This window comes from Scyliorhinus canicula, chromosome 1, assembly GCF_902713615.1.
Source record: "Scyliorhinus canicula chromosome 1, sScyCan1.1, whole genome shotgun sequence".
Lineage (NCBI taxonomy): Eukaryota > Metazoa > Chordata > Chondrichthyes > Carcharhiniformes > Scyliorhinidae > Scyliorhinus > Scyliorhinus canicula.
The window spans coordinates 77,035,048-77,060,676 of NC_052146.1; the positions used below are offsets into that span (position 1 = coordinate 77,035,048).

General features: G+C 50.1%; 1 protein-coding gene across 2 annotated transcripts; it reads left to right on the forward strand.

Annotated features, from left to right (window-relative positions):
* The first annotated feature begins 3,805 nt into the window (after nucleotides 1-3,805).
* Nucleotides 3,806-23,685, forward strand: LOC119964220 (maternal protein exuperantia-like). 2 transcript variants are annotated; one of them, XM_038793507.1, is made up of 4 exons: nucleotides 3,806-4,003; nucleotides 12,351-12,397; nucleotides 19,466-19,622; nucleotides 22,723-23,685. In XM_038793507.1, the coding sequence occupies exons 2-4, from the start codon at nucleotides 12,383-12,385 to the stop codon at nucleotides 23,268-23,270; spliced, it is 720 nt and encodes a 239-aa protein (XP_038649435.1). In that variant the 5' UTR covers nucleotides 3,806-4,003; nucleotides 12,351-12,382; the 3' UTR covers nucleotides 23,271-23,685. The 2 variants fall into 2 exon arrangements, with proteins under 2 accessions (XP_038649435.1, XP_038649440.1); XM_038793512.1 differs by lacking the exons at nucleotides 3,806-4,003; nucleotides 12,351-12,397 and adding an exon at nucleotides 15,749-15,796.
* The last annotated feature ends 1,944 nt before the right edge of the window (nucleotides 23,686-25,629 follow it).

The window sequence follows — 25,629 nt, forward strand, 5'->3', positions numbered from 1 at the left end:
CCAGCAGCTAGGCCGGACCCCTCTCCAACACCACATCAACCAGGTGTGGAGCGTGGTCGGAAATCGCAATCGCTGAATACTCTGCATTCCTTACCACCTCTCCATCCTCCATGCCCGGAATAGCTGCCACCATCCTCTTCATAAAATCCACGTTACCTCAATTTAAAAAATAATCATTTAACGGATATGGGTGTCGCTGACTCAGCCAGCATTTATTGCCCATCCCTGGTTGTGAGTTACCTTCTTGAACTGCTGCAGCCCCTAATGCGTAGGTATATTCGGGGCATAAATGCTCGCCAAAGCAATAGATTTACCCTTCACCATAACGTACCTTCCCCTCCAGTCCGCTACCACCTTCTCCACCTGGAACTAAATTCTCTTACTTTTCAAGACTGCCACCCCTCGAGCCTTGCTATCAAAGCCTAAGTGGAACACCTGACTTACCCAACGTTTACGCAGCCTCAACTGGTCCATCACTCATAAATGGGTCTCCTGCAACAGCACCACATTGGCCGTCAAACCCTTTATAAGTTCATAAGATACAGGAGCAGAATTAGGTCATTTGGCCCATCGAGTCGCCTCTGCCTCATGGCTGATCTCATCCTGGTCTAAATTTTAAGTGCGCAAAACTCTCACCCATTTCACCGGGCCTCTCAACCTTCGGATATTCCATCTCACCAGCTGGATCAGGGGGCTCTCACTCCCACCACCCTGTTCTCAGCCATCCCCCTTCTGGGGGATGCTCCCATCCCCCCCAAATTCTATGTCCTGAAGCCCTCCTAAGATGGTGCCTGGCCACAGCCACAGGGTGGTCCCACCTCTCACCTCCAGCCACTGTCAGCCACCCCTTCCCAGAAACCCCCCTACCCACTTCCTTTTGAAACTGCTTCATTCCCCACTATCCCCCCCCCCCCCCCCCCCCCCCCCCCCCCCCCCCCCCCACCATCCATACCTCCTAGGCACACCAAAACCCGCCAAAACAGGTTCATTGAATTGCAGGTCTTTCCCCCATCTTGCTCCCATTCACTAGCGAACTGCAGCTTGCTAGCGAGGGAGCCCCTCCACCAGAATCCCCTTTTCCCTACTTCCAACCAACAAACAAGGTCAAAACCTCTCCTAATGGTGAAAGTTGATTCACCAGTAGAAGGATTGCAGCTGGAAAAAGAACTGAAATCTCTCACAGAACACCTGAACCAAGAATCAACTATTCGCCTGCTGAAGTCAACAACTGAAATAAAACTGCATCGACTGCAATGCTCATCATCTATCGTCATCACTGTTCTGTTTTATCATTTGTCCTTACCTTTAATAAATTTAATAAGTTGATAAATTACTCTATCTTAACTCAAGAAAATCTGGTTAAATTCACTCCCTTTTAGGGTGGCACGGTGGCATAGTGGTTAGCATTGCTGCATCACGGCGCCGAGGTCCCAGGTTTGGCCCCGGGACACTGTCCGTGTGAAATTTGCACATTTTCCCTGTGTCTGTGTGGGTTTCATCCCACAACCAAAGATGTGCAAGGTAGGTGAATTGGCCACGCTAAATTGCCCCTTTATTGGGAAAAAAAAATTGGGTACTCTAAATTTAGAAAAACAAAACATTCTTTTTTTAAACACAACTATTGAATCTGGAAAAGGTATCCAAGGGGAAGGCAACCATGTCAGATTAAACTTTGTTGCTGCCAGTAAAGATTGAGCTGAATAAAGCCAATCATCTCTCCTCACCTGGCATTGTATGATTTTCTTTAAATAATATTTATTGTCACAAGTAGGCTTACATTAACACTGCAATGAAGTTACTGTGAAACGCCCTTAGTCGCCATATTCCGGTGTCTGTTCGGGTACACAGAGGGAGAATTCAGAATGTCCAAATTACCTAATAGCATGTCTTTCTGGACTTGTGGGAGGAAACAGGAGTACCATGTAATTTAATAATAGCTTATTGTGACAAGCAGGCTTCAATGAAGTTACCGTGAAAAGCCCATAGTCGCCACATTCCGGCGTCTGTTCGGGGAGGTCAGTACGGGAATTGAACCCGCGCTGCTAGCCTTGTTCTGCATTACAAGTCAGCTGTTTAGCCCACTGTGCTAAACCAGCCCATGTAGGAAACCCATGCAGACACAGGGAGAACGTACTGTCTCCGCACAGACAGTGACCCAAGCCGCGAATCGAACCTGAGACCCTGGAGCTGTGAAGCAACAGTGCTACCCACAGTGCTGCCCATTTTGGGGGTATCCTAGCTGGATGGTGCCAAATTTATGGGTCTCACCCAGATGAACAACTTTTGGGGATCCTCACCTGGAGCTGGTTGTAACATTTTTGGCCACATTACAAACATGGCCATAGAGTCCTCGGGTGGGATTCCAACCCAGAACTTTTGACTGAGAGGCAGACGCTGCCAACTGTGCCACAGGTCCCTCTATAATTATTATGATACATGTCTTAATTACAGATAAGGTTTGTTTAAAATGTCAGTGACTTCTCAGAGATGTTTGACTGATTACGCCTTATGAGAAAACTTAGGTCTTTTTGTCAAACAAAGCAAGCCCATATCTGTATGAAATGTGATGTTGTACAGTGCTGTAAAATTAGACATATTTAAATGAATTCCCTAGGCAGTAATACTAAAATATGTAACATTCCAAAACAAGATTTTACATCATTACTGCAGGGTTTATGCTCCACAATAATGTAGGACTCTATTTGAAGATCCTTTCATTGGTTTAAATGTTTAATGGTACCTCTACTCCCAGCAGTGGTCACGGCTATCACGGACGCTGTGTGATGCTCGCTGCTTTGTTCTCTGTGTTGTGTTATGTACTTTGGGATAACACAGGCTGCAACTCGATGCAGCTTTGACCAAAAGATACTCCAGACTTTGAAGTCAGTTCAATGTGATTTATTGAACCATTAACACAGTTCTCTATGAGTTCGACTCTCCTGTTAATCTTGCTGTAGTAACTCAGTCTAACTAACCAGTCTGCTCTAAGCCACGTGGTGGGTGTGATGCTTCTGATCTGCCCCTGTCCTACTCTCTTAAGTGTTGCCTGTGGAAAGCGACAGAGCATGTGTACCCTGTCCTTATATATGGGTTGTGTGATTCCCCCCTGTGGTAGTGTCACCTCTGGGTGTCTTGACTGCCCATTGGTCGTGTCCTATTCTATGTGTTCATTAGCTGTATGTCTGCATGCCATGATGTCTCTGGTGCTCCCTCTGGTGTTTACTTAGTTGTAGTGTATTTACATTAACCCCTTGTGTATTTACAATGATGCATATCACTCCGGTTGGTCTCCGCTAAAAAGGTGGAATGTTGGTAACTTCATTGTCTATTGGTTTGTATTGTGCTTTGTTTTTGTGCAAAGGAACTATTATTAAACTAAAATAAAGCCAGCAGAGATCAGATGTTCCCTGCATCTCTTTGCTCCCAATGTGACACTGTAAAGTCTGTCCCTCCAGGCTGTCCAGTATAAAGACCCACAACTACAATCGACTTCAGTCAGCAGTCATGATGTGGAGATGCCGGCGTTGGACTGAGCACAGTTAGAAGTCTTACAACACCAGGTTTAAGAAGTCTTACAACACCAGGTTAAAGTCCAACAGGTTTGTTTCAAACACGGGCTTTCGGAGCACTGCTCCTTCCTCAGGTGAATCATTCACCTGAATGCAGTGCTCCGAAAGCTCGCGTTTGAAACAAACCTGTTGGACTTTAACCTGGTGTTGTAAGACTTCTTACTCAGTCAGCAGTGGGGAGGTGGCTGTATTGAAGGGAGTGGCCGACAGCATGTTGGAGGATGCCACACAGGGGAGTGGTGCCTGCGAGGTTTTGTCGCTATTATACTGCACAGAACATGCCCCGGCTTGTTCCGGTGAGGACACGGGTTGCTAAACCAATCACTGGAAACCTGACAGAACCATTACCTCACTCAGTTTAACTTTCTACATGAGAACACAGCAGGGGGCCAGCAGATCGGAGTCACTAGGAGCTCGGGAACGGAGAGAAAGCTGTGAGTGCTCCTGATATGTGGGGTCCTTTCAGGGTGTGCCGTACGGGGATGTTAATACACAAATTGCACGGCTTGTGGTTGCTTCACAAAGAGGGTCAGATGTGTGGTGGAGCCAGGAGCTGGATTGAGGGGAGGGGGCTCAATGCTGTTTTCCAGTTAAACTGTAGGGAGTGGGAGCTCCGAGTGGGATTTGTGGTTATTGAATTGCTTGAGTTGTAAATTAACATCAGAAACGTTATAATCGAAACAGAAAATGCGGGAATAACTCGGCAGGTCTGGCCGCAGACAGAAAAGCAAAGTTCACTTTTCAAATTGGACTCGGAAACGTCATCTTTCCCCCTCTCTGCTGCCGGACCTGTCGAGTTATTCCAGCATTTCTGTGTTTTGTTTCAAGTGACCAGCATTAGCAGGGGTTTGGGTGGGGGAAAGGGACGGCCTCAATCCCCCAGCCTTCACTCAGATCACAGATTTCATCCGGGCTGCTGTTCAACCCTGAGTCCTGTCAGTCCAAGTGTTGGAAAGTGCAACGGGGTGTCACTCCCTGCTTAATCGGGAAACATTCCCCTGTCTTAGACAGATTTGGGAGAAGGTTTGGAACCGCGCCTATATAAATGACCGTGTCAGATGTAGCGATGAACTCATTTCGGTTAAATTGAGACTACATGTTGATGCAACTTCGAACACGCCAGCAGAAAGTGACAAACTGTTTTCGCACAAAGTGAAACTGACAGGTAATTATGACGTGAAGATGCCGGCGTTGGACTGGGCTGAGCACTGCTGAGGAAGGAGCAGTGCTCCGAAAGCTAGTGATTTGAAACAAAGGACTTTAACCTGATGTTGTAAGACTTCTTACTGACAGGTAATTGACAGGGGCCCGGGTTAGGGGTAACTGCTTTCTATAAGATTAGGATCGTTCCATTTACTAGGGAATTTGAACTGCTGTTCCAGTTTAAACAGGACATAAATCGTCGTGTCTGCTCTCTTATTTGTGTCTCTTTTTTTCTCTGTCATTTCTCAGTTCCTGTTCTGTTTCTACCCATTCCCAGGTACCTCCACAGGTACTATTTAGCTGGAGTCATGCCCTGTGAGCAGGGGGACAGCTGAGGGGCAGTGACAGTGGGCCTAAGGTCCACGAGGGGTTAACCCACATCAGTATCGCCTTGGATTGCTGGGACAGGGCGTGTCTTGCATTTACTTCTAGAACATGCAGCTCAGTGTGTGGAGCAAGTCCACCTGTGATGTGGATTTAACCATACTCCGCAGTAATGGTTACTCTTCATCTGTGACTAGGAAATAGATTTGCATTTATATAGCGGCTAGGTTTTGGAGAGGATGCAGGGAATAACTTTCCTGTTCTTCTTCAAATTAATGTCAGCCTTGAGTTTGGAATTCACGATCTCGAAGAGGAAAAGCTAAAGGTTTGTCAGCACGGCCGAGTCTGGCTTGTGATCCACCAGCCAGACACAGGAGAAATTTGGCAGCAGCTCTGCCCCCAGCCCAGCTGGATGGAAGGAAAGTTTCTCCTGTCTGTCCCCAGCAAAGCTGGATGGAAGGAAAGTTTCTCCTGTCTGTCTGTCTGTCCCCAGCCCAGCTCAATGGAAGGAAAGTTTCTCCTGTCCGTCTGTCCCCAGCCCAGCTCAATGGAAGGAAAGTTTCTCCTGTCTGTCTGTCTGCCCTCAGTCCAGCTCAATGGAAGGAACGCTTCTCCTGTCTGTCTGTCCCCAGCCCAGCTGGATGGAAGAAAAGTTTCTCCTGTCTGTCTGTCTGTCTGTCTGTCCCCAGCCCAGCTCAATGGAAGGAAAGTTTCTCCTGTCTGTCTGTCTGTCCCCAGCCCAGCTGGATGGAAGGAAAGTTTCTCCTGTCTGTCTGTCCCCAGCCCAGCTGGATGGAAGGAAAGTTTCTCCTGTCTGTCTGTCTGTCTGCCCTCAGCCCAGCTCAATGGAAGGAAAGTTTCTCCTGTCTGTCTGTCTGTCCCCAGCCCAGCTGGATGGAAGGAAAGTTTCTCCTGTCTGTCTGTCTGTCTGTCCCCAGCCCAGCTGGATGGAAGGAAAGTTTCTCCTGTCTGTCTGTCTGTCCCCAGCCCAGCTCAATGGAAGGAAAGTTTCTCCTGTCTGTATGTCTGTCCCCAGCCCAGCTCAATGGAAGGAAAGTTTCTCCTGTCTGTCTGTCTGTCTGTCCCCAGCCCAGCTCAATGGAAGGAAAGTTTCGCCTGTCTGTCTGTCTGCCCTCAGCCCAGCTCAATGGAAGGAAAGTTTCTCCTGTCTGTCTGTCCCCAGCCCAGCTCAATGGAAGGAAAGTTTCTCCTGTCTGTCTGTCTGTCTGTCTGTCCCCAGCCCAGCTCAATGGAAGGAAAGTTTCTCCTGTCTGTCTGTCCCCAGCCCAGCTGGATGGAAGGAAAGTTTCTCCTGTCTGTCTGTCTGTCCCCAGCCCAGCTCAATGGAAGGCAAGTTTCTCCTGTCTGTCTGTCTGGTCCCCAGCCCAGCTGGATGGAAGGAAAGTTTCTCCTGTCTGTCTGTCTGTCTGCCCTCAGCCCAGCTCAATGGAAGGAAAGTTTCTCCTGTCTGTCTGTCTGTCTGTCTGTCCCCAGCCCAGCTCAATGGAAGGAAAGTTTCTCCTGTCTGTCTGTCTGCCCTCAGTCCAGCTCAATGGAAGGAACGCTTCTCCTGTCTGTCTGTCCTCAGCCCAGCTGGATGGAAGAAAAGTTTCTCCTGTCTGTCTGGTCTGTCTGTCTGTCCCAGCCCAGCTCAATGGAAGGAAAGTTTCTCCTGTCTGTCTGTCTGTCCCCAGCCCAGCTGGATGGAAGGAAAGTTTCTCCTGTCTGTCTGTCCCCAGCCCAGCTGGATGAAGGAAAGTTTCTCCTGTCTGTCTGTCTGTCCCCAGCCCAGCTGGATGGAAGGAAAGTTTCTCCTGTCTGTCTGTCTGTCTGCCCTCAGCCCAGCTCAATGGAAGGAAAGTTTCTCCTGTCTGTCTGTCTGTCCCCAGCCCGATGGATGGAAGGAAAGTTTCTCCTGTCTGTCTGTCTGTCCCCAGCCCAGCTCAATGGAAGGAAAGTTTCTCCTGTCTGTCTGCTCCCAGCCCAGCTGGATGGAAGGAAAGTTTCTCCTGTCTGTCTGTCTATCTGTCCCCAGCCCAGCTCAATGGAAGAAAGTTTCTCCTGTCCGTCTGTCTGTCTGCCCTCAGCCCAGCTCAATGGAAGGAAAGTTTCTCCTGTCTGTCTGGCCCCAGCCCAGCTGGATGGAAGGAAAGTTTCTCCTGTCCTGTCTGTCTGGTCCCCAGCCCAGCTCAATGGAAAGAAAGTTTCTCCTGTCTGTCTGTCCCCAGCCCAGCTGGATGGAAGGAAAGTTTCTCCTGTCTGTCTGTCTGTCTGCCCTCAGCCCAGCTCAATGGAAGGAAAGTTTCTCCTGTCTGTCCCCAGCCCAGCTGGATGGAAGGAAAGTTTCTCCTGTCTGTCTGTCTGTCCCCAGCCCAGCTGGATGGAAGGAAAGTTTCTCCTGTCTGTCTGTCTGTCCCCAGCCCAGCTCAATGGAAGGAAAGTTTCTCCTGTCTGTATGTCTGTCCCCAGCCCAGCTCAATGGAAGGAAAGTTTCTCCTGTCTGTCTGTCTGTCTGTCCCCAGCCCAGCTCAATGGAAGGAAAGTTTCGCCTGTCTGTCTGTCTGCCCTCAGCCCAGCTCAATGGAAGAAAGTTTCTCCTGTCTGTCTGTCCCAGCCCAGCTCAATGGAAGGAAAGTTTTCTCCTGTCTGTCTGTCTGTCTGTCTGTCCCCAGCCCAGCTCAATGGAAGGAAAGTTTCTCCTTCTGTCTGTCCCCAGCCCAGCTGGATGGAAAGAAAGTTTCTCTCCTGTCTGTCTGTCTGTCCCCAGCCCAGCTCAATGAAGGAAAGTTTCTCCTGTCTGTCTGTCTGTCCCCAGCCCAGCTGGATGGAAGGAACGTTTCTCCTGTCTGTCTGTCTGTCTGCCCTCAGCCCAGCTCAATGGAAGGAAAGTTTCTCCTGTCTGTCTGTCTGTCTGTCTGTCCCCAGCCCAGCTCAATGGAAGGAAAGTTTCTCCTGTCTGTCTGTCTGCCCTCAGTCCAGCTCAATGGAAGGAACGCTTCTCCTGTCTGTCTGTCCTCAGCCCAGCTGGATGGAAGAAAAGTTTCTCCTGTCTGTCTGTCTGTCTGTCTGTCCCCAGCCCAGCTCAATGGAAGGAAAGTTTCTCCTGTCTGTCTGTCTGTCCCCAGCCCAGCTGGATGGAAGGAAAGTTTCTCCTGTCTGTCTGTCTGTCTGTCCCCAGCCCAGCTGGATGGAAGGAAAGTTTCTCCTGTCTGTCTGTCTGTCCCCAGCCCAGCTGGATGGAAGGAAAGTTTCTCCTGTCTGTCTGTCTGTCTGCCCTCAGCCCAGCTCAATGGAAGGAAAGTTTCTCCTGTCTGTCTGTCTGTCCCCAGCCCAGCTGGATGGAAGGAAAGTTTCTCCTGTCTGTCTGTCTGTCCCCCAGCCCAGCTCAATGGAAGGAAAGTTTCTCCTGACTGTCTGTCTGTCCCCAGCCCAGCTCAATGGAAGGAAAGTTTCTCCTGTCTGTCTGTCTGTCCCCAGCCCAGCTCAATGGAAGGAAAGTTTCGCCTGTCTGTCTGTCTGTCTGCCCTCAGCCCAGCTCAATGGAAGGAAAGTTTCTCCTGTCTGTCTGTCCCCAGCCCAGCTCAATGGAAGGAAAGTTTCTCCTGTCTGTCTGTCCCCAGCCCAGCTGGATGGAAGGAAAGTTTCTCCTGTCTGTCTGTCTGTCTGTCTGTCCCCAGCCCAGCTCAATGGAAGGAAAGTTTCTCCTGTCTGTCTGTCCCCAGCCCAGCTGGATGGAAGGAAAGTTTCTCCTGTCTGTCTGTCCCCAGCCCAGCTGGATGGAAGGAAAGTTTCTCCTGTCTGTCTGTCTGTCTGTCCCCAGCCCAGCTGGATGGAAGGAAAGTTTCTCCTGTCTGTCTATCTGCCCTCAGCCCAGCTCAATGGAAGGAAAGTTTCTCCTGTCTGTCTGTCTGTCCCCAGCCCAGCTCAATGGAAGGAAAGTTTCTCCTGTCTGTCTGTCTGTCCCCAGCCCAGCTCAATGGAAGGAAAGTTTCGCTTGTCTGTCTGTCTGCCCTCAGCCCAGCTGGATGGAAGGAAAGTTTCGCCTGTCTGTCTGTCTGTCTGCCCTCAGCCCAGCTCAATGGAAGGAAAGTTTCTCCTGTCTGTCTGTCTGCCCTCAGCCCAGCTCAATGGAAGGAAAGTTTCTCTGTCTGTCTGTCTGTCCCCAGCCCAGCTGGATGGAAGGAAAGTTTCTCCTGTCTGTCTGTCTGTCCCCAGCCCAGCTGGATGGAAGGAAAGTTTCTCCTGTCTGTCTGTCTGTCTGCCCTCAGCCCAGCTCAATGGAAGGAAAGTTTCTCCTGTCTGTCTGTCTGTCCTGAGCCTAGCTGGATGGAAGGAAAGTTTCTCCTGTCTGTCTGTCTGTCTGTCTGTCCTCAGCCTAGCTAGATGGAAGGAAAGTTTCTCCTGCCTGTCTGTCTGTCTGCCTGTCCCCAGCCCAGCTCAATGGAAGGAAAGTTTCTCCTGTCTGTCTGTCTGTCCCCAGCCCAGCTCAATGGAAGGAAAGTTTCTCCTGTCTGTCTGTCTGTCCCCAGCCCAGCTGGATGGAAGGAACGTTTCTCCTGTCTGTCTGTCTGTCTGTCTGCCCTCAGCCCAGCTCAATGGAAGGAAAGTTTCTCCTGTCTGTCTGCCCTCAGCCCAGCTCAATGGAAGGAAAGTTTCTCCTGTCTGTCTGTCTGTCTGTCCCCAGCCCAGTTGGATGGACGGAAAGTTTCTCCTGTCTGTCTGTCCCCAGCCCAGCTGGATGGAAGGAAAGTTTCTCCTGTCTGTCTGTCTGTCCCCAGCCCAGCTGGATGGAAGGAAAGTTTCTCCTGTCTGTCTGTCTGTCTGCCCTCAGCCCAGCTCAATGGAAGGAAAGTTTCTCCTGTCTGTCTGTCTGTCCCCAGCCCAGCTGGATGGAAGGAAAGTTTCTCCTGTCTGTCTGTCTGTCCCCAGCCCAGCTCAATGGAAGGAAAGTTTCTCCTGTCTGTCTGTCTGTCCCCAGCCCAGCTCAATGGAAGGAACGTTTCTCCTGTCTGTCTGTCCCCAGCCCAGCTCAATGGAAGGAAAGTTTCTCCTGTCTGTCTGTCCCCAGCCCAGCTGGATGGAAGGAAAGTTTCTCCTGTCTGTCTGTCCCCAGCCCAGCTGGATGGAAGGAAAGTTTCTCCTGTCTGTCCCCAGCCCAGCTGGATGGAAGGAAAGTTTCTCCTGTCTGTCTGTCTATCTGCCCTCAGCCCAGCTCAATGGAAGGAAAGTTTCTCCTGTCTGTCTGTCTGTCCCCAGCCCAGCTCAATGGAAGGAAAGTTTCTCCTGTCTGTCTGTCTGTCCCCAGCCCAGCTCAATGGAAGGAAAGTTTCGCTTGTCTGACTGTCTGCCCTCAGCCCAGCTGGATGGAAGGAAAGTTTCTCCTGTCTGTCTGTCTATCTGCCCTCAGCCCAGCTCAATGGAAGGAAAGTTTCTCCTGTCTGTCTGTCTGTCCCCAGCCCAGCTCAATGGAAGGAAAGTTTCTCCTGTCTGTCTGTCTGTCCCCAGCCCAGCTCAATGGAAGGAAAGTTTCGCTTGTCTGTCTGTCTGCCCTCAGCCCAGCTGGATGGAAGGAAAGTTTCGCCTGTCTGTCTGTCTGCCCTCAGCCCAGCTCAATGGAAGGAAAGTTTCTCCTGTCTGTCTGTCTGCCCTCAGCCCAGCTCAATGGAAGGAAAGTTTCTCTGTCTGTCTGTCTGTCCCCAGCCCAGCTGGATGGAAGGAAAGTTTCTCCTGTCTGTCTGTCTGTCCCCAGCCCAGCTGGATGGAAGGAAAGTTTCTCCTGTCTGTCTGCCCTCAGCCCAGCTCAATGGAAGGAAAGTTTCTCCTGTCTGTCTGTCTGTCCTCAGCCTAGCTAGATGGAAGGAAAGTTTCTCCTGCCTGTCTGTCTGTCTGCCTGTCCCCAGCCCAGCTCAATGGAAGGAAAGTTTCTCCTGTCTGTCTGTCTGTCCCCAGCCCAGCTCAATGGAAGGAAAGTTTCTCCTGTCTGTCTGTCTGTCCCCAGCCCAGCTGGATGGAAGGAACGTTTCTCCTGTCTGTCTGTCTGTCTGTCTGCCCTCAGCCCAGCTCAATGGAAGGAAAGTTTCTCCTGTCTGTCTGCCCTCAGCCCAGCTCAATGGAAGGAAAGTTTCTCCTGTCTGTCTGTCTGCCCTCAGCCCAGCTCAATGGAAGGAAAGTTTCTCTGTCTGTCTGTCTGTCCCCAGCCCAGCTGGATGGAAGGAAAGTTTCTCCTGTCTGTCTGTCTGTCCCCAGCCCAGCTGGATGGAAGGAAAGTTTCTCCTGTCTGTCTGCCCTCAGCCCAGCTCAATGGAAGGAAAGTTTCTCCTGTCTGTCTGTCTGTCCTCAGCCTAGCTAGATGGAAGGAAAGTTTCTCCTGCCTGTCTGTCTGTCTGCCTGTCCCCAGCCCAGCTCAATGGAAGGAAAGTTTCTCCTGTCTGTCTGTCTGTCCCCAGCCCAGCTCAATGGAAGGAAAGTTTCTCCTGTCTGTCTGTCTGTCCCCAGCCCAGCTGGATGGAAGGAACGTTTCTCCTGTCTGTCTGTCTGTCTGTCTGCCCTCAGCCCAGCTCAATGGAAGGAAAGTTTCTCCTGTCTGTCTGCCCTCAGCCCAGCTCAATGGAAGGAAAGTTTCTCCTGTCTGTCTGTCTGTCTGTCCCCAGCCCAGCTCAATGGAAGGAAAGTTTCGCCTGTCTGCCTGTCTGTCTGTTTGCCCTCAGCCCAGCTCAATGGAAGGAAAGTGTCTCCTGTCTGTCTGTCTGTCTGCCCTCAGCCCAGCTCAATGGAAGGAAAGTGTCTCCTGTCTGTCTGTCTGTCTGTCCCCAGCCCAGCTGGATGGAAGGAAAGTTTCTCCTGTCTGTCTGTCTGTCTGCCCTCAGCCCAGCTCAATGGAAGGAAAATCTCTCCTGTCTGTTCACTGTATGATTCCTATTCCTTATGAGTGCAGATAGTTTCACTTCAGTTTGCTGAAGTGAGGCTGAGGGACAGCAGTGATGAGAAACAGATATACACCAAGCACACTGACATGGGAGGACAGTGCCATGGATGAAAACCAATTCAAAGTTTAGCCAAATAGGAAAACAGCTACTGGGAAAGTAGAGCGAAGATTAACTAAGACTTGAGATGATGAACCTAGGTGACAAACCATGGCAACCAGACGCTGGTGTGAGCTGCAGATCAGTGTAATGGTCATGGGTTAGCATATGCGGAATAATGGGGTTTATGCCAAAATGGTTGACTCTGAACATGAGTTGTTTTTTGTTATAGGTCTTGCAGCCTGATTTGGTGACGGGTACGAGATGGCATCCCCTGGGGTAAGCATTTGGAGAAGCTCCTGTATACATGGGGGGAGATTTTACGCTGACAGGGTTTGATGGATCTGCATGAGTCAATGGATATTTGGATAGTTTGCCCATTTTATTACCCCATCCTTGCCGCGACAGGGCTGTGAAATTCTGCTCATGGTCTCTAAGTTAGGGAAATATATAAAATTGGTTCTGGGCACACCACAGATAGAATATTCTCAAACCAGTTCTGCAGATTTGTATCAGTAGACACAAATGATGCATAGATGCCAATAACTGTCCATTCGTCTGAGACCCAGGCTTGAATACAGGGATAAAAATCTGTATTGTAAAGGATCAATTAAAACTAGAGAGTTTAAAACTAGCCAGTTGCGGATGGAACTGACACTGAATGGAAGGAGCCAGAAACACTGGGATTTCTATTGGTAAGTTGCATGACTCTGATGGGCGGGTGGATCAGTGGTCGTGGAAAAACAGTCCTTTACACAGTTTATCCTCATGCTTCCAGCTGGAGTTTGGGGGGAAACCCGGGAAATTTCAAAACCAATGTCTCATTTCAAACCAGTTGTGGTTGTTGCAAAATATTGTAGTCAAAGGAACTTTGCTTGGTGCACAATCAGAAAGCACTGGAAACACTCAGGAAGTAAGGCTGCAGCTGTGGAGAGAAGCAGAGATACCAGGCAAATAATCCTCCTGCAGAATAATCCCCCCACCATCGGCTGGAGTTGTGGGGGGAGGCGAGGCCAGACAATTCCGTGGGTATGGCCGTGATATTCCCAAAAGGGAACAAAGTCCATGAGTGAGCGCGTTTAAGCGCGTGTTTCAGGGCACTAAGACTGCTGAGAAACACATGGCTATTCAATGCGACTTGTTTTGAATAAGGGGCCTAAACGGGGAACACGCGGCCGAGGCCATAGTTTTTTACAATGGGGAGCTCTGCTCACCGGAAGTCCCTGTTGTAACCAGGGCCGGCTCAAGGCACCGGCAACTCGGGCTGTCGCCCGGGGCGCTATGTGCTCGGGGGCGCCAGAGACTCGGGTCCCGCGCATGCGCAGTTGGGCCGGTGCCAACCAGCGCAGGCGCGGTGGCCGCCCGGCCCCAGGGCGGCCCCCCCGCTCGGTTCCCCCCCCCGCTCGGTCTCCCCCCCCGCCCCCCTCGGGTCCGCCCCCCTCGGGTCCGCCCCCCCGCCCCGCCCCGCCCTCGGGTCCGCCCACGTCCGCCCCCCCGCGTGTCCGCCCCCCCGCCCCTCCTCGGCCCCGCCCCCTCCTCGGGTCCGCCCCTCCTCGGCCCCCGCCCCCCCCCCCCCCCCCCCCCCCCCGGCCCCCCCCCCCCCCCCCCCCCCCCCAAGGGCGCCGAAGTTCAGCTTGCCCGGGGCGCCAGCAACCCTAGAGCCGTCGCTGGTTGTAACTAGAGATATGGACACCATTTCGAAATGGCATCCCGATCTCCAAGGCCCCGAAAAGAGTCCCCTCTCCCTCCCCAGCCCCCTGCCGAGCACAACATGGGAGGGTCCACTGGCATCCCCCTGATCCGACCATCAATTCACACGAAACCAGAGTAGAAGTAAACCGTGGCTTTAATGAACTAGAACAGTGCCTGCCTGCGACTGATCTGTTAGTGGGAGCCGCCTGTAGGGCGACAGCTCTTTATACCTCCCCTCAAGGGGTGGAGCCAGGGGCGGAGCCCACACAAGCCCCAACATGCTACATTATAGGTAATACCATACAATGGTCCATAGGTGGAGCCCACATGGGCAACAGCGTAATACAGTACAGATAAGCACAGGGTGAATTGTTACAGCAATACATTCACCACACCCCCCCCACCCTCCAATCCATACCTGGCAACCCCAGCCCGATCACACACATGCACAAAATGCCAGCACCACCTGGGCAGTGCCAGGCTTGCACCAGCAGTGCCAAAGCACTACCCTATCTCCAATCCCCATGGAGACCCCCACAAGTGTCATTCCGTCTAGTCCCCATTTGTGTGAACCAGGACCAAACGGCACCCATCCGAGGCGAAGGGATTAAATCCCAAAGCCTCAGGTACCTCGGGAATCTGCACATTAGAGTAAGGCTTACTGCCTCGCTCTTATATGCAGATTTTGCTAAAAACTGATCCCACCCATTGTGGGCGGGTTTCCCCTTGCAACGTCTAGCGAGAATATGGAACGGGGTCCCCCAGCTTTCATTGGCCACGGTGTGCTACGGCGAGCTGTTTTTCCGGTGCAGATTGTCCGGAGGACCATGCCTGTAAAGCCAGTTCCCGATGGCAGGAACTTGCTGTCCCGCCTGTCATGGCTAGCTTATGGCAAGCACACCAGAGGCTGTGGGTAGCCCTTTTGCATCCCATTATCATGGTGAGAATAAAGCCCTCATTGGAATATTCCCCTCATTGTCCAACCAACCCCTGGCCCCTGTGATTTCATGCTAGTCCACAACATGTCGGATGTGGTGTATATGCCGGGACTATGGGTGCCCAGGGCAGCTTACTGGGCTTGGAAGAGATGGAAGCTTCCAGCGACCATAGACCCCGGAGGATCAGGTTGTTGCCCTTTCTAAACCACAGTGTGTCTTAACTCGTACACAGTGGACAAATGACTTGAGACTCAGTTTATAAAACAGAACAATATTTATTCACGCGCACAAAATGGTTATGGTTATTCAACCACACACTCGCAATCATAGGTTACACTATACACCAATAGTTTCATGATCTTAACTAAACTTGGCAACTTAACTAAACTAACAAGTGCTCAGCAGATACAGGCCTGTTATCTGTAGTTCCAGTCTTGTAGTCAGTCCTCTGTTAGTCGGTTATCAATCTCGTTCTCTTCTGGCTCTGGTCTTCCTTCTGTTGGTAGTGTGATGGTCTCCTTCGTCGGCCGGTGGAAGTCACCGTTGTTAGTTACTGCTGCTCAAGAGAAAGAATAAATCCGTGCAGTAACTCTTATGCTTTTTGAATTTTGTGACTCTTTTGGTGGGCGATCTCTGGGTTATTTGTCAATCAATTGATCAGGGCTCGATCAGCCTGATCAATAAAGTCCAATCAGGGGCTGCCACATCAATTTTGGGGTGGGCACTCAGTGGCCATACTTGAAGGTGTTGGAAACATAATAAGACACAATAAAACATAAATCCAAATAAGGAAGTTAGGTGCCGTTGTGTCTGGTAAACAATTGTGATTAACAAGACAGCTCTATTGATCCTGTTGGTGGCCTGGAGGTAGCCCTTTACTTATGTTATTCGCATCAAGCTGTGAAATTGTTTGAAGTATGCAAAACCTTTTCCTGTAGCTTTATTTGCTCTGCCTGCAGCCTGCTTGACCATACCCTTGACCATTTTTCCCAACATCCCTTGCTGGATGCCATTTTAGGTGGCTACAAGGTGAATGCTCGAACTGCAGGTGGGTGGCTGAATGAGCTACTGATGGGTGGTGATGTTATGTGCTGGGGTTGGTGAGTTGGGTATGTCGGCCTAGAGGATGGTGGGGGAGGTTGGGAGTGGCAGGGGAGAGAGTGGGGATGCTGCAGGTCATGGAATTGGACAGGGAGTAATGGTGGGTGGTGGTTCAAGGTAACTTTGGGAACTTTAAATCCAGATCTTGAACCTCTTTAAAGAAAAATAATGAGTGGGCGGGGTTACGCCGTCACTCTGGCGAGCTGGGGACTGATGGACGGCGACGGCTTGCAGCTATGCTGCATGGGAGTTGGGTCATCGGAGGTGGACACAGGTGCCAGTTATCTAAACTGAACGGGAACTCCAGGGCAGCAGAGTGGCGCAGTGGTTAGCACTGCTGCCTCACGGCGCCGACGTCCCTGGTTCGATCCCGACTCTGGGTCACTGTCTGTCGATTTTTCACATTCTCCCCGTCTTTGCGTGGGTTTCCCCCTCATAACACAAAGATGTGCAGGATAGGTGGATTGGCCACGCTAAATTGCCCCTTAATTGGAAAACAGGAATTGGGCACTCTAAATTTATAAAACAAAATAAAAACTGAACGGGAACTCCAGCAAACAGTATTTCCGATGCTCGGGCGTAAAATAGATGAGAGTGTGAAGGGGAAGGGAGTGATTTTGTGCTGCACTAGCTGGGGTTTACCCATTTCCCCCCTCTTTGCCGGTGATGTCACGAGGTTCACGCCATGAGATTTTAATGTATTTAAATATCATTAACAGCCTCCCCGCTGCATGATTTCCCCAACACTAAATATTTTCACCTGTTTACAACAGGTTTGGCAGGTCGAGGGGTTCCCTCCGGTGGCACAGAGGTAAGTTTAGCTCCTGCCCAGCACAAGTTGGCACCGTCAGGTTGGCACAGAGCCAACCTGGCAGTTCCAACATGTGGCAGGGAGCAGTGCCAGGGTCAGGCCCCAGTGGAAGGCCCATGGGTGGTTTCATTTATGTGTGGTGGGGGTGGAAGGATGGGCATTGAGAGAGGGGTGGGATTGCCGCGGTGGTGGTGGTGGTGTAGAGTGCCGGTGATGGTTGTCGGGGATGTGGGCAGAGCCCCCAATACCTCCGTGGTGGTGGCTGGGGGCTGCTAAGGTCTCAGTGCTGATCAGGGTGCCCTTTAAAGATGGCACCCTGATCTCTGTGGAGCCGGTTGCAGGCTCCATCAGTCCCCAGCCCGTCAGAGTGATGGCAAAGACCCCGCCCACTCATTCTTTAAAGAGGCTCCAGATCTGGATAGAAAACTGGAGAATTCTGTTACAAATTTTAAGTGTCTTGGATTAATTTGAAAATCAAAAAAAACTTGCAGAACTACACAGCAGCTTTCAGTCTGATCCTGACACTTTGCCACATTCTGATATGATTCCGCTCAAAGGTTCAGTTTGTGTGTGTGTGTGTGTGTGTGAGATTTCTTGCACATGGCTCACAAGGACCCTGGCAAATACCTTTGCTGCACATGCATGATTGTGGCAGACATATACCCAGACTGAGGAATCTCCCTGAAAATGGTGATCTGCACAGGCTTAATGAGTAAAAATCAGAATAAACCTGAAGTCGTTTCCACCAGCCCACCCCCTGCCACCCAAGAGAACATCTTGGTTGAGAGCTCCGAGGAGACCATAATCGAGGCTTCACAGCTTTCACTCACACCTTCCGTCACTGCAGAAACGCCTCGGTTGGCAACATTAGTGAACAGGCTTCTGGAGCACAATAATAATAGTCATAATAATCTTTATTGTCACAAGTAGGCTTACATTAACACTTCAATAAAGTTACTGTGAAAATCCCCTAATCGCCACACTCCGGTGCCTGTTCGGGTACACAGAGGGAGAATTCAGAATGTCCAATTCACCTAACAGCATATCTCAAGTAAGGAGACCAAAACTGAACACAATACTCCAGGTGTGGCCTCACTAACACCTTATACAATTGCAACATAACCTCCCTAGTCTTAAACTCCATCCCTCTAGCAATGAAGGACAAAATTCCATTTGCCTTCTTAATCACCCGTTGCACCTGTAAATAGAGGTGACTGTGGGTCACTAACCCTACCACACAGAGGGCTCCTCTGTACCTGTGGACTAGATGGATGGCAGTGTGACTATGAGGTCTCAACGCTTCACATTGAGAGGCCTTTTAGGCATGGACAGCACCAATGGTCTCATGGCCACTGAAGCCCATCACCTCTGTGAGGCAAGTTAGAACGGCAGAGGATTCCCTTACCCTGACGGAGTGGATCAGGTCAGCCATCTATTTTGTGCGCGACAAAATCCCACATAGGGTTGGTCAATCGGGTTATCTTCATCCTTCAATCCCTACAGGGCCTCCCTGCTCTACTACATTCCGCAGTACCTCCAAGGACCGGGCACTAAATATGGGTCCCTGGTGCTGTGAACACAGTTGGTGATGCCCATCAGTGGAGGCAGGAACATTCAAGGGAGTCAGCAGTCAGAGATCTTTCCGTTTCAGTGAGAGCAGCAACTATCTGGTGTCCACATATGATGGGGTGTGCAGCATCCTGCCTGCCCTGCTGTGTAAATAGTTGGGAAACCACTTTGTATAATTAATAAGCCCAGCATCGCGCATAAGGAGACATACGCATATAAAGTGGTAAAGATTGGTGGGAGACTAGAGGACTGGGAAATCTTTAGGGGGCAACAGAAAGCTATAAAGAAGAGTAAGATAGAGTATGAGAGTAAACTTGCTCAGAATATGAAAATAGACAGTAAAAGTTTTTACAAATATATAAAACAAAAAAGAGTGGCTAAGGTAAATATTGGTCCTTTAGAAGATGAGAAGGGAGTTTTAATAATGGGAGATGAGGAAATGGCTGAGGAACTGAACAGGTTTTTTGGGTCGGTCTTCACAGTGGAAGACACAAATAACATGCCAGCGACTGATAGAAATGAGGCTATGACAGGTGAGGACCTTGAGAGGATTGTTATCACTAAGGAGGTAGTGATGGGCAAGCTAATGGGGCTAAAGGTCCACAAAAGATCAGCCATGACCTCATTGAATGGCGGAGCAGGCTCGAGGGGCCAAATGGCCTACTCCTGCTCCTAGTTCTTATGTTCTTATACTCCCAGATCCCATTCTCTCCAAGGAACTTAAGTCTGGGGTGGAAAATCCCATCCAAAATTTCAGGTCGATGTCGCTTATCACCCATTCTGATCAACGATCATTGACCTGAAACGATAACTCTTTCTCTCTTTCCACAGATGCTGTCTGACCTGCTGAGTTTTTCCAGCATTTTCTGTTTTTATTTCAGATTCCAGCATCTCCAGTATTTTGCTTTTTGTTTTAGTTACAATCAGTCCTGCCAAGGTATTGAAAATTCTGCACACAATGAATCTTGGAAAGAAAATAAAGGTCCTTTATTCTCTGGGATTTAAAAACTTTATCCCTGATTTTTGGAGATGCCAAACAGAGGCATCATTTACGTTTGTAAGTGAGCATGCTGGATTGCAGTTCGAGTGTGATTGCTGCAGATACTGTTACAGTTAAATAGTTGAACATCACCAGATCTTAACAGAATGCAGAATGACTCCTACAAAATTGGAGTATGATTTTACATGAGTAGAAATGTTGGAATTATTTCAGTCAGTGAATCCTGTTTGCTTTAGAATTCACAGCTTCCAGAGGATGGAGTGACAGAGAAAGCACCAAATGATGCCAACAGTGCTGTACTCATTGCTGAACCAACCAATGATGAAGACAGTGTCCCCCCAGTGAGCATCAAGGAGACCATGGTGTTCTTTGACCTGGAAACCACAGGCCTAGGTAATAATCTTCTGATCTGAGTGAGACTCCCTCTGCTTTGAGCTGGGGTGCTGTATCACACAGTGATGTCTGTTCATTCGCCGTGTCCATTAATTTGCAGATGTGTAGAGATTTCACCAAAATAAAACAAAGGTACACAACTGAGGATGAAATTAAGGTAACTTGCGACACATGAACAGAGGGATAGTAGAATTGGAAAGGTGATGAGCTGAAGGGCAACACCTAAAATGAGAGTTAGTAAGGGGTGTATGAAGAATTTGGAGTGAGAATGTGCAAGAGGTAATACAAAACCATGCTTTTAAAAATAGAATTACAAAGTCTATCCATGCCGTACTCCAAGCCCAGTCTATCCCTGTCTCGCTATCAGCCCAGTCTATCCCTGTCTCACTCCCAGCCCAGTCTATCCCTGTCTCACTCCCAGCCCAGTCTATCCCTGTCTCACTCCCAGCCCAGTCTATCCCTGTCTCACTCCCAGCCCAGTCTATCCCTAACTCACTCCCAGCTCGTTCTATCCCTGTCTCACTCCCAGCCCAGTCTATCCCTAACTCATTCCCATCCCAGTCTATCCCTGTCTCACTCCCAGCCCAGTCTATCCCTGTCTCACTCCCAGCCCAGTCTATCCCTGTCTCACTCCCAGCCCAGTCTATCCCTGTCTCACACCCAGCCCAGTCTATCCCTGTCTCACTCCCAGCCCAGTCTATCCCTAACTCATTCCCAGCCCAGTCTATCCCTGTCTCACTCCCAGCCCAGTCTATCCCTGTCTCACTCCCAGCCCAGTCTATCTCTGTCTCACTCCCAGCCCAGTCTATCTCTGTCTCTCTCCCAGCCCAGTCTATCCCTGTCTCACTCCCAGCCCAGTCTATCCCTGTCTCACTCCCAGCCCAGTCTATCCCTGTCTCACTCCCAGCCCAGTCTATCCCTGTCTCACTCCCAGCCCAGTCTATCCTGTCTCTCTCCCAGCTCGGTCTATCCCTGTCTCACTCCCAGCCCAGTCTATCCCTAACTCACTCCCAGCTCAGTCTATCCCTGTCTCACTCCCAGCCCAGTCTATCCCTGTCTCACTCCCAGCCCAGTCTATCCCTGTCTCACTCCCAGCCCAGTCTATCCCTGTCTCACTCCCAGCCCAGTCTATCCCTGTCTCACTCCCAGCTCGGTCTATCCCTAACTCACTCCCAGCCCAGTCTATCCCTAACTCACTCCCAGCTCGGTCTATCCCTGTCTCACTCCCAGCTCGGTCTATCCCTGTCTCACTCCCAGCTCGGTCTATCCCTGTCTCACTCCCAGCCCAGTCTATCCCTGTCTCATTCCCAGCCCAGTCTATCCCTGTCTCACTCCCAGCCCAGTCTATCCCTGTCTCACTCCCAGCTCGGTCTATCCCTGTCTCACTCCCAGCCCAGTCTATCCCTGTCTCACTCCCAGCCCAGTCTATCCTTGTCTCACTCCCAGCCCAGTCTATCCCTGTCTCACTCCCAGCCCAGTCAATCCCTGTCTCACTCCCAGCCCAGTCTATCCCTAACTCATTCCCATCCCAGTCTATCCCTGTCTCACTCCCAGCCCAGTCTATCCCTGTCTCACTCCCAGCCCAGTCTATCCCTGTCTCACTCCCAGCCCAGTCTATCCCTGTCTCACACCCAGCCCAGTCTATCCCTGTCTCACTCCCAGCCCAGTCTATCCCTAACTCATTCCCAGCCCAGTCTATCCCTGTCTCACTCCCAGCCCAGTCTATCCCTGTCTCACTCCCAGCCCAGTCTATCTCTGTCTCACTCCCAGCCCAGTCTATCTCTGTCTCTCTCCCAGCCCAGTCTATCCCTGTCTCACTCCCAGCCCAGTCTATCCCTGTCTCACTCCCAGCCCAGTCTATCCCTGTCTCACTCCCAGCCCAGTCTATCCCTGTCTCACACCCAGCCCAGTCTATCCCTGTCTCACTCCCAGCCCAGTCTATCCCTAACTCATTCCCAGCCCAGTCTATCCCTGTCTCACTCCCAGCCCAGTCTATCCCTGTCTCACTCCCAGCCCAGTCTATCTCTGTCTCACTCCCAGCCCAGTCTATCTCTGTCTCTCTCCCAGCCCAGTCTATCCCTGTCTCACTCCCAGCCCAGTCTATCCCTGTCTCACTCCCAGCCCAGTCTATCCCTGTCTCACTCCCAGCCCAGTCTATCCCTGTCTCACTCCCAGCCCAGTCTATCCTGTCTCTCTCCCAGCTCGGTCTATCCCTGTCTCACTCCCAGCCCAGTCTATCCCTAACTCACTCCCAGCTCAGTCTATCCCTGTCTCACTCCCAGCCCAGTCTATCCCTGTCTCACTCCCAGCCCAGTCTATCCCTGTCTCACTCCCAGCCCAGTCTATCCCTGTCTCACTCCCAGCCCAGTCTATCCCTGTCTCACTCCCAGCCCAGTCTATCCCTGTCTCACTCCCAGCTCGGTCTATCCCTAACTCACTCCCAGCCCAGTCTATCCCTAACTCACTCCCAGCTCGGTCTATCCCTGTCTCACTCCCAGCTCGGTCTATCCCTGTCTCACTCCCAGCTCGGTCTATCCCTGTCTCACTCCCAGCCCAGTCTATCCCTGTCTCATTCCCAGCCCAGTCTATCCCTGTCTCACTCCCAGCCCAGTCTATCCCTGTCTCACTCCCAGCTCGGTCTATCCCTGTCTCACTCCCAGCTCGGTCTATCCCTGTCTCACTCCCAGCCCAGTCTATCCCTGTCTCACTCCCAGCCCAGTCTATCCTTGTCTCACTCCCAGCCCAGTCTATCCCTGTCTCACTCCCAGCCCAGTCAATCCCTGTCTCACTCCCAGCCCAGTCTATCCCTGTCTCACTCCCAGCCCAGTCTATCCCTGTCTCACTCCCAGCCCAGTCTATCTCTGTCTCACTCCCAGCCCAGTCTATCCCTGTCTCACTCTCAGCCCGGTCTATCCCTGTCTCACTCCCAGCCCAGTCTATCCCTGTCTCACTCCCAGCCCAGTCTATCCCTAACTCACTCCCAGCTCAGTCTATCCCTGTCTCACTCCGTACTGAGTTCAACCAAACATGGCAGAATTGGTTAGTCTGTAAATTTCAGTTTGGAAAGAAAGGTTGTGCTTTAACATTATCTGTCTTCTAGAAACATCTTGTGATATTGTGCAGCTGTCGGCAGTGAGCGGTGAGAAGATCTTCGATAAATACATCATGCCCAGCAAACCCATGACGGTAGGAGCAGCAGCCATTACTGGAATCCAGGTGATGGATGGAGTTTTGTACCACAAAGGAGAACCTCAACTCACCTGCACCCTCCAAGATGCTATGTCAGCTTTCCTGCAGTTCCTGCAGTCGTTGGACAGGCCTCTGTTAACAGGCCACAACATCTGGAAATTTGATGGTCCAATTATCCTGAGAGCTTGGGAAAAGCTCTGCATGAAAGAACAATTTGACAAATGTGTGTCTGGATTCCTGGATACATACAGTCTGGCCAGGGATATTGTTCCCAGGTCCGAGGTCAGCAGCTATAGGCAATCTGATTTAGTGAAGGCTTACCTTAAAAAAGATTATGAAGCGCACAATGCTATTGAAGATGTAAAGAGCTTGCAGGAGCTGTACTCTATTCTTAAATTTACTCCAGAGCAGAAACAAAAGAATCAGTTTTCTCTCTCTCAGCTTGAAAGTTGTGTATGATGATAAAATACTATTCTTTCAGCTTGCAGGTAAACTTGTGATGCAGGAAGTGAAAAGCTGAAGTTAACACATCAGCAAAATCCTGAATCAGGGCTAAAAACCCTTCTCCAATCTCTGGGATTCTCAGGGCCCACCTACATCAGACTCTCCAATTTTTTCAGTCGATGAAAGGGCTGCTGGTTTAGTCCTGCTTTGTTAACCTGCCGTGCAGTGGACAGATAAGAACATGATAACACTGACACATCTTCCTTCCAATAAGCAACAAATACACACTTTTCCTAAGTCCTAAGAGGCAAAGCATTTCCTCGCCTTTCTTACTTGCTAATTGCTACAGATCTCTGCATTGTTCGAACCCACATCGCTGATTTTAAATATGTCACATGTAAACTTCAATAAATAATATTTTAAAAATTGACTTGGTTATTAAGCAACTTGTCTCACTTCAGTATGGGTAAGGTAAAATGTAAAATCCCAGGTGACCATCGGCTGCTTTACCCTTTTGAGGGGGAGAGCTGACTGGTGGTGATTAAACCTGGGCATCAACCCACCTCAGGCGAGGGGCAGGGTTGAGAAGCTGGGCCTTCATGAATAACCTCAGCCGGGACGGAAATTGATACTGTGCTGCTGGCCTTGCTCACCATCATGAACTAATTGTCGAGCCAATTGCACTGGACCAAAAGCAATTTGGGTGCAACATGAGTATATGAGAGGAATTGGAGAACATCTTGATGACTAAGTGCAGCAGGGCTTGCTTGAGGTGTGAGTGGGTCAAAAATAGAAAGACTTTTGCCGATGGTGAGAGTGCATTAATATTCTTGCCAGACAGCAGTGGGCGGGGTGGGGGGTTAAGGCTGGCTGATGTAGGGTGGGCTTCCAACCATTGGAAGCACGAAGATCATACAGTGTACTCTCTGATACATGCCGGAGGTAATAGTCCTGTCCAGGCATGGCTCCACAGACGCAGCCTGCCTTAGGTAGTTGATGCACTATCAATGACCACAAAAACGAGGATGTAGTCCGACTTGAAGGCTTTAATCGACAAGGTGTTTCCCCAGCAGCTCAAGTACAGAAAAGGCAGCTGCAGGGTAAACACGGGTTCTTATACCCCGCCTCAATGTGCGGAGCTACCTTACATTCTGACCAATGGGTTACAAACCATAGTCGAATTTCAGACATGAGCCAAGCATTGGCCATCAATCAGCGAGCAGTAACAGGAATTCTCCCTCACCAGATGCTCTCTGGTGGCGAGCTCAGGGGTCAAATCCTGACGAGCATTTCCTGGTTGTTTTCAGTAATACATATTGTATATTGCTGAAGAGAGAGATTGCTGGACCTTTTGGTCTTGCCCTCATCAGGAGAAGAAGAATGCCTAATTTCACACAATCACAACAATTTATACCGCTGGAGAAAAGGGGTGCTGATTAGTCGGCAAGTTGACTCTGATTGGCTGAGGGGTTGCCATGGAGAATGTAATGGCGAACTATAGGTTCATCAAGCTCACCAGTAATTAATTAAAGGTGCAATGATTGGACATATTCCTTTTGTTTGCAGTTAATAGGTCCCTGTGTATGAACTGAAGTTGTTTCCAGCAAGTGTAAATGAAGCGGTGGTATAAATTGTTATTATTTGAAATTTGGTGTTCTGGTGTTTATCCTGATGAGTTGTAGAAGTCAACTATTTCCTATTACACCTGATAGGTAAAAGAAAGCTATTTAGGATAAATATTAAGCCCCAATTTTACCCATTTTAAATTAAGGATTTAAACACTCTCATAACCTCAGGTCATCTCAAAACATACAGCTTGCAAAACAGCATAACACAGCATAATTCACTTTACTAAGTACCATTTTTCCAGCAAGACAGTACAACATTAAAAACAGAAACACAAAAGAACCTGATACGTGCAAAAACAGTAGAGATTGAAACAAACACTTTAACTGAACTAATGAATACATTTTTCAAGACAGTGTCCAAGGACAGGGCAGGCTCCAGAGCAACTAGGGTCCAGGGCAGCCCAAGTGGATAGCACCTGTGGCTTCACAGCACCAGGGTCCCAGGTTCAATTCCCCGCTGAGTTACTGTCTGTGCGGAGTCTGCACGTTCTCCCTGTGTCTGTGTGGGTTTCCTCCGGGTGCTCCGGTTTCCTCCCACAGTCCAAAGACGTGCAGGTTAGGTGGATTGGCAATGATAAATTGCCCTTAGTGACCAAAAAGGTTAGGAGGGGTTATTGGTTTGGAGGGATAGGGTGGAAGTGAGGGCTTAAGTGGGTCGGTACAGATTCGATGGGCCGAATGGCCTCCTTCTGCACTGTATATTCTATGTTCACCAGCATAGCAACAACACAGTAACGTGAAAGGCT

Excerpts from the sequence above, each read along its gene's own strand:
- LOC119964220 (XM_038793507.1), top strand. Across the intron at positions 19,623-22,722 it reads CCTGGAAACCACAGGCCTAG|AAACATCTTGTGATATTGTG; the intron begins GTAATAATCTTC and ends TCTGTCTTCTAG.